The sequence below is a fragment of the Cynara cardunculus genome (genome assembly GCF_001531365.2).
Source record: "Cynara cardunculus var. scolymus isolate 2C chromosome LG 11, CcrdV1, whole genome shotgun sequence".
Classification (NCBI taxonomy): Eukaryota; Viridiplantae; Streptophyta; class Magnoliopsida; order Asterales; family Asteraceae; genus Cynara; species Cynara cardunculus.
Window position 1 is genome coordinate 14,718,065 of NC_037538.1, and position 8,340 is coordinate 14,726,404.

At 37.2% G+C, this 8,340-nt stretch overlaps 1 protein-coding gene across 2 annotated transcripts; it reads right to left on the bottom strand.

Moving 5' to 3' along the window:
• Positions 1–2,665: 2,665 nt before the first annotated feature.
• LOC112521429 (cytoplasmic 60S subunit biogenesis factor REI1 homolog 1-like) lies at positions 2,666–7,812 on the bottom strand. 2 transcript variants are annotated; one of them, XM_025130288.1, is made up of 5 exons: positions 7,597–7,812; positions 4,439–5,014; positions 4,021–4,190; positions 3,154–3,369; positions 2,666–2,998 (listed from the first exon to the last, which is right to left on the bottom strand). In XM_025130288.1, the coding sequence occupies exons 1-5, from the start codon at positions 7,699–7,701 to the stop codon at positions 2,839–2,841; spliced, it is 1,227 nt and encodes a 408-aa protein (XP_024986056.1). In that variant the 5' UTR covers positions 7,702–7,812; the 3' UTR covers positions 2,666–2,838. The 2 variants fall into 2 exon arrangements, with proteins under 2 accessions (XP_024986056.1, XP_024986055.1); XM_025130287.1 differs by having other exon boundaries at positions 2,666–3,004.
• Between the last annotated feature and the right edge of the window lie 528 nt (positions 7,813–8,340).

Sequence of the window (8,340 nt, forward strand, 5' to 3'; positions counted from 1 at the left end):
TAGAAACGCTGCCCCCTTGACCCAGCCTTTTCTTCGTGTCCGAAATTAAACTCGCCTTATATACAAGTGTGCACTCCGCACTGCCTAACTTGTATTAGACCACAGTTTGAAACCCACTGGCACGCGTTATAATTTCATTACACTTAAACAGCCGGTGAAACTAAAATCACCAACAAGATTTGAAAATCAAAATATTGTGCATGTGCGAGCAACATGGAAGGAAGAAACCTATTCATTTCCGTCTTTTGTTGACAGATCAAAAAACCAAAAGGCAACAAATAAATCATGTGCGACATGGGAAAAGAAATTGTGGGCAACATGACAAATCTAACTGTGGTGGCCGGGATAAGGAGGCCAAGTAGGAGCAAAAACTTACGGTGGTGCCAGTTGTAGTGGTCGGAAACGAGGGAGGAGGAAGGCGCCGGAGAAGAGGGAGTATCGTCGGACAAAGGAGTTCCGACGCTGTTTTTTGGTTTTGTATTTGTTTTTTTAATTATTAAACGTTTTATTATATTTGTACTAATTGATTGAGACATTAAAGAATGACCAAAATGACCCAATTGCCCTTCACGTGAGGAGCACGTGAGGGGTTTAATGGCTAAAGATCTAACAGAGTTAGGGCGAGGGGACCTAATCTGTGACTCGTAACTAATTTGTTTGGGGGATAACCATATAACCACGGGAACGTAATTTGTAACTTCTATTTTTTACAATTCAGGGTCCTTACCTTCCTATGTTAAATATGTAAAGGAGATCTTCTTTATCAAACGATCCGAATTGACTACTATCATCACCAAATATGTTATTTTCCGCACTCGTATCGTTTAAAACTCATCGAGATCCTTTTATGCTAATTTTTACTGTACTGCAAAGTGGACCGAAAGATTTGTTTTATGTGCAAGGAAGAACATTCAACTTTCAAAATCTACATGATGCACATTCATGTTCGACACGGAATATATATACCGGATATCGACTCTGTGACAGATTTTTATGGCTTTCTCTCTATATCGAACAAGAAGTCAAGCATGAGCACTTATGCTTATATTGCAAGAGAAAATTTAAGCCGTCAAAAACCAAATGATAGCGAAAAGCCATTGTAAGTTGCACTTTGATGAGCAAGAACAAGCCGAATTGCAAGAGTTCTTTGCTTTCTAGTTCGTATTTCAATTATGGCATGGTTTATAAAAGTTATGTTGTGCATTTAGTAATTAATATGTTTTATTTATAATTATGATGGAAAGAGAGAAATAATTTCTGGAAGAATAAAACTTGGAGGGCTTGCGAGCTGATGATAATAACTGACAAAGAAAAAATCCTCGACTAAAATCCTTGGTTCGAGGAAAAACATGTGTCGGTATCGCAAGTCGAAACCACGTGAAAATGTATTCCCCACAGCAAGTGTCGATACAAGATACTGCTCGTTCTTACCCTTTATTATCGTTGTAATTTTATATAATGCGTATACATTTCAGGTGTAGGTGGTGCCAACAGAAGAAGAAAGAGAAATCTTGGGATACGTCAACGAAGGCTATCCTGAAAAACAGTGGAATAAGAAACCTCCCGAAGCATTAAATCTGGTACTTGCATGCTACACATATTGTTCATAGATTAGCCACTAGGTGCAGAATTTGTGTAAAATTTGCCCATACATTTTTCCATGTGCAGATTTTATGTATTAATTTACCATCTTGAAGTAGCAAATTTCACACTAAAATTCAATCTAATCAACAGTGGTTAATCTATGAACAATATGTGTAGCATCCAACTACCAGAATATCAGATTCAATGCTTTCGGAGGTTCCTTATTTTCAGGATAGCCTTCGTCCACGTACCCCAAGATTTCTCTTTGTTCTTCTGCTGCAGCACCACTGGCCTACACCTAAATTTTACACATTATATAAAATTACAACAATAGATGAAGGTTAAGAACGGGATGTACCTTGCATCGACACTTGCCGTGGGGAGTACATTCTCACGTGGGTTCAACTTGTGGTGCTAACGCACATGTTTCCTCGAACCAAATATTTTAGTTGAGAATTTTTCTTTGTCATTGTTATCAGCTCACACTTCGCAAGAACTCCAAGTTTTATTCTATCAGGAATTATTTATTTCTTTCCATCATAACTACAAATAAAACATAGTAGTCACTAAATACAAAACATAACTTTTAATAAAATCATGACATAATTGAAATACGAACTAGGAAGCAAAGAACTCTTGCAATTCAGCTTGTTATTGCTGATCAAAATGCAACTTACTGGCTTTTAAGCCATCAAGTGGTTCTTGACGGCTTAAATTTCTTTTGCAACAAATCTCTTTTATTTGATATTAATGCAATTTATACGTACTTAAACGAGGAATCTAGATGTTTATGAATGTGAAATGGGTGTTTATTTGGAAAATTAAAGTGGGTTCTGATATAATTTTTGAAAATTCTATGGATCTTGATCAATTATGGAAGTACGTTGGTTGGGGGGGGGGGGAATTTGTCATCCAACAATTGGAAGTCATGAATGGAGAATTGTTGGAATTATGACATTTCGGAGTCGTTTTTGGCAAAGTTTAAACAAATGTATTTCGTAATCATGTAATTGCATGAAATCATGAAAGCATGGCAGATTGGCAATCGTAAACACTAAACAGCACGCAAAAAACCAACCAATGTCAAAAGCAGGCAAGATGCAATTTCAATTGAAATCGAGCAAAGAAGGTGAAACTGTTGCTTACTGTGTATAATATAGCTTCGGTTGTGCATAATTTAAAGACCAATGTATCGACATAAAAACTGCAGAAGCTGTAACAAGGCAGTACCTGCAAACCATGGGGACAGAAGATTTAATGTGTAACGTTCTTTGGAAGGTTCCGGATGACATTACTCTTCATGCCCATCTTGGAACGCATGGCATCTACCCCTGATCTGTTCATCTGCTTCATCACCTTCATCCTCACCATGTTCTCTTTTGACTGCACTGTTGACAAACCCATGCTCCTATACCTGAAACTTGTTTAAGATTATAACAATTTGTTCTAAGCAAAATAGATCAATTTTACTGATTTTGATAAAGCACATTGGTGTCAAATTTGTAAAAAAAATCCGTTTTTAATCTTGCAAGTAAAGTGCACATATTAAGAATCATCGGATGTAGGCACCTTGCAGCTAATACAGCAGTAATGGGAACTCCATTTGAAGATGGGCGTGGTTTCTGACGATAATAACGTAAATATTCCCTGGAACCAATTGCTTTGGTTGATATCGTATCATCGTTTACTGTAGTTATGATGAGTTCAGACCCACCGCTCCCAAGTTCTATACCGTCGCTTGTCCCATTAGCTGTAACGAGTTGCTTCCCATTTGCATCCACATAACTAAAATATAGAAAGGAGAAAGAATATTAGATCAATCAAAAGTGTCAATGAATCATCAAACATTTCACATTCATTTATTTTGAGTTACATCAATACAAGTTTCAAGAGGTGAATATCGAAGAGCCTGCCGACAATAGTATTATCAAACTAGCTGAATAAATTCATGGACAGCTAAAAGGCATGTGCATAACCACTACAACAAAATCGGGTTTATAGGACGCTTGAAACGTGTAAGCGTCCTAATAGCATACTTTATAGGACTTGAGTTTATACGACCAATAGGTTTCAAAAGGTGAGTTACATCAATACAAGTTTCAAAAGGTGAATATCGAAGAGCCTGCCGACAATAGTATTATCAAGCTAGCTGAATAAATTCATGGACAGCTAAAAGGCGTGTGCATAACCACTACAACAAAATTGGGTTTATAGGATGCTTGAAACGTCTAGGTGTCCTAATAGCATACTTTATAGGACTTAAGTTTATAGGACCAATAGGTTTTATAGGACATTTTTAGTTGTTTTAACAAGCTTTTTTAAAAGTCCTTTAAAATAAAGTGGTGATTTTAGGCGTCCTACAAACCTAATGTTGTTGTAGTGAATGACACTAGATGACTTGAATTATAGATAACAAAAAAATTCACTAATATAAACCTGCTGCTATAATCATAAAACTCTTCTAGTTCAGCTTCTTCTTCCTCATCATCGTCACCATAGTGTACTTTGCAATGACTTTTTGCCACCATGTGCTTCCTAACCGCTTCCAAGCTGTTAAATGGTTGGCGATTACTATTGCAATACAAACACATGAAATCACGATTAACCTGTAGAAAGATAACAACGCCAAGAATAAGTGAGATACTTCTAAAAGACAACACACGTGAAATGAATACTTCATACTGAAAATGTAAATCTTTCAAGAAAGTCACATAAACTGAATTCTCAATCAAACATATATGAATTCTTACAAAAAAATTACTTACTATATCAATGATTGATGTTTGATGCCGATGATGGAATGCAATTTTTATGTGAAACCATGTACACAGAAGATAGATACCAAGTATCTTACCTTAAGTCCAAGATATGTGAGAAGACCACCAGGATCTTTCAGATACTCAACGTCAGGTACGAAGAAACCATGATGCTTGTGCATATGAACCATACAGCTTTCAATAGTTTTATGCTTGCGATCACACATAAAACAGCACGCTGGATCCAGTTCGTCCTCATCCTCATGCATATCCTCGTCAGTATCATCATCAGATTGGGATTCATTCACTTCCATGTGAGTAGATGAAGTTGCCATTTCACCCACCAAGTCCTCGTTCTGGGTAACCTCCTCCCATTCACTATCATCACTCTCGTCATCAAATTCCTCTTTTTGTTGGGGGGATTTTTTCACAACACGGGGTGGAAGTGGCTTTATTATTGCACTGTTCTCATCTTCATGACCTCCCTCGGAAATCCGCATTGTGTGAGTCCGAGATTTTAAATGTTGAGCGTGAGCCTTGGCACTTCTATACGCTTTGCCACAAAGGCGACAACTATACAACATTGCAGGGCCATTCAGCTTATTCTTCTCTTCAGCAAGTGTGGATTGTCTGGCTATGAAGAGAGATTCTGTCACTCCTGGGACCCCTGCAATCTGATATTACAAAGATCCATGTAAATTATGACCAAATACAACAGAAAACACTAATACGGATCGTAAGTGTCAAAGAATACTGTTTTAATACATTATGTATGAGGATAAATGTATCTAGCTCATGCAGATTCAAACAAATATTGGTAAAATGCAAACACAACTTGCAGACTAGTTTCCAGTACCATAAACAGTTTGCTGGTCCAAATTGGAAGAGGTGGCATGTGTTGTTCCTTGAAAAGTGTGCTATTTTGGATCAATGTATAGTACATATCTTGTCGGTTAATCATCTCGGTATCCACGGGTGGACCTACTAAGAGGTGAGCGGGGTCCCGTGCACCCGCTCACTCAATTATCGTAAGAGGAAAAAAATGAGACATTGACGTGGTGCACCCGCTTAATTGTAAGTGTGCCCTTAAATATTTTGAAACCAAAGTTACATCAACAAATTGAATTGGCGAGATGGTAAAGGTGCGCCTCTCTCTTCCAGGAGGTCTCTGGTTCGAGGCTCCCTTGTAGCAGTTATTTATTTTTGTCTTTTAAATGGTTTTGTTAAGAAAGTTATAAAAATAGAAGGGTGTTCTGAAATATTTTGAAACTGCAGGGATTAAACCGAAATTTTTAATAAAACTCACCTAAACAATTGGTTTTTGTGAACTTACCTAGAAAATGAAAGATAAAGAAATGCCATTGGAAACCATGAATTTGATATTAGTCATTTACCCTAAATTGATTGGTTATAATGTTAATTGGTTTATTTTGAGTTTTTACATTTGAGTAATTAAGTTTTGATTTTTGACCTACATTTTTGCCCTACATCTAATTTGATGTTAAATTTTCTTAGCTTATTTTTCTCAACCTTAGTTGTTGTCTTGTTGATGCTAATTAGTTTAATCAATGAGAAAAAAATCCTTGGAGTAGAGAAATTTTACAAAATCAACCCAAAAAACCGAATAAGTCCATCAAAGTCAACCAAAAAAGGGAAAAATTCTTTCGAAATCAACCAAAAAATCGAAAAATTCTCACGAATTCAGCCAAAAAAAAACTAAAAAATCCCAATAACCAAAAAACTTAGAAAATCTCTAGAAAGGGAATTCAGCGAAAAACACATCAAGCGGCTTTGTGAGCATTTGATCTAATTTAAAGGTGCACCTGCTCGACAAGCCACTGTCGGTATCACTGCATTTATGATATAATGATACATTGCATTTCTTGAAGTGAAAATAAGAATTGATCTACAAATGGGCTATATCTTGTAACGAACCAATTGAGCTAAATCTCAAATCAGATTCATACAATGTTTTTATGATACACAATTGATGCCACCGAAGCGACGAAGCATTAGAATCTCATTGTCTAAAAACAAGTTCATGTTTACAAAAAGAAAAGGGTGCAGTTTGGGTGAAAGCATAGCTGTTAAGGCATGTGTAGGCTCTAAGGCTCATAAGGCTCAGGCTCTTGGGATCTTTTAAAGTCAAGGCTAGGCGTATTCACGAGGCTCACTAAGGCGCTGCGCCTTAGATGAGGTGCCTTGTGGGCATAGGCACGCCTCATAATAAGTCATTAAATAGTCAAATCCTAATATTAAATAAGTTTTCTCATTTTCTCATCTCCTATACTTCTTAAAAAAGGAGTTATTAAATAGATGATATAAGTAAAACTCTAATATTAAATACCCAGTACTTAGAACTTCAAGCCTCCTCTACAAATACTCAGACCTTGAGATGTCTCCTTCACAGCTCACGCTTTAAGGCCTTCTCCTTTCTGCCTCTATCAAAGTACCACTAGTTGTTGCATATTTGAGTTGTCTGTACCTGTTTGTGTGTATATATTTTGATAAGACGCGCCTCGCGTTCCTAAGGCCTGCACCTTGTGCCTAGTCCCCAGGACCCCTTTGCGGCTTTGCACCTAAGTGCGTGTTGAGCCTTCAACAACTTTGGGTGAAAGAAGAAATGGAAGCTTCAATCACCATCTTCTAGTGCGTTCTTTGGTTCTTAAACAAAAACTTTTCTCTGAATAGGATTATCAAATATGATGTCTTACAAAAAGTATAATTATAAACTGTTCTTTACTCTTTAGTTAAGCAAATGCTGCTTCCGCAGTAAGTGGTTGCTTACCAAATACCTATCGGTATGCACTTACCGACAAAAGTCACCACCCTCACTTACTGACAAGAGGGTGAGATTCTCAACCATCAAACTAGATTGTTGGCAGGCGTCCATCACACCGGTAAGCGCTTACCAGGTCAGACTCTAGATCATTTTACTGCCTCTTACAAGTAAGATTCTTGGTGTTTGGCATGCTAACCGAGTGAGGTAAGTGACTGGGTAAACGGTTATCAATAAGCTTACAGTCCCTAAAACCAACCAATTTTTTCAGCAATTACATAATCGTGCATCGACCGACCAAACGTGACACTAGGGTTAACCAAAAGAGGGAGATTTATCATCTCAAATAAAAAAAATTCCAGAACAATCAAGCAGATGGAATTCCGAATTTGCATCGACAAGTATAAAATTAACCAAAATAGGGGAATTGAAAGAACATGTAATTATGTAGATAAATGATGCAAATAGTAATCAGACCTTGCGTTTGAGATTGTAACGGTGCCATTCGGACTTGTAATGAAGCTTCTGATCGTTTTCATCTTGGAATTCTTTGTTGCAGGCGTTACATGAGAGACCTGTCATCGAGGTAGATGGAGATGAAGAAAATAGTTCAAATACGATATATGTTGGCTACATATATTACAGGAAGACGATGACCTCACCCTATTCCACTGAGAATCGAATTTTAGGGTTAGGGTTAAAGGCTAAGGCAAGCATCACACGGTTAGAACCCAACGTGTTATACATCATCATTTTAGTAATTAATTTGTCATAGAAATAAAATTATCACAAGATGGCAAAAATAACCGAAACGATCGTAAAAACCGAAAATTGAAGCTTTCGGACCGGATTCGGGGATATTTTATTGTAGGCGGGGCGGAGATCGGGGATTTTAACGGGGACGGGGGATCACCGGCCCGGCCCAGCCCGGTATGTGTATATATTAATTTTAATTTAGGGAAAATTGCACCAAAATGGAACCAACTTTCACATGATTTCTATTTTGGGGAACGAACTTTCAAAATCGTCATTTTGGGGAACCAACTTTTACTTGATTTCTATTTTGGGGAACCAACTTTCAAAATCGTCATTTTGGGGAACCAACTTGCACCTAATTTCTATTTTGGGAAACCAACTTGAAAAATAATTATAGAAAAATGGGAAAATTACACCAAAATGGAACCAACTTTCACTTGATTCCTATTTTGGGGAACCAACTTT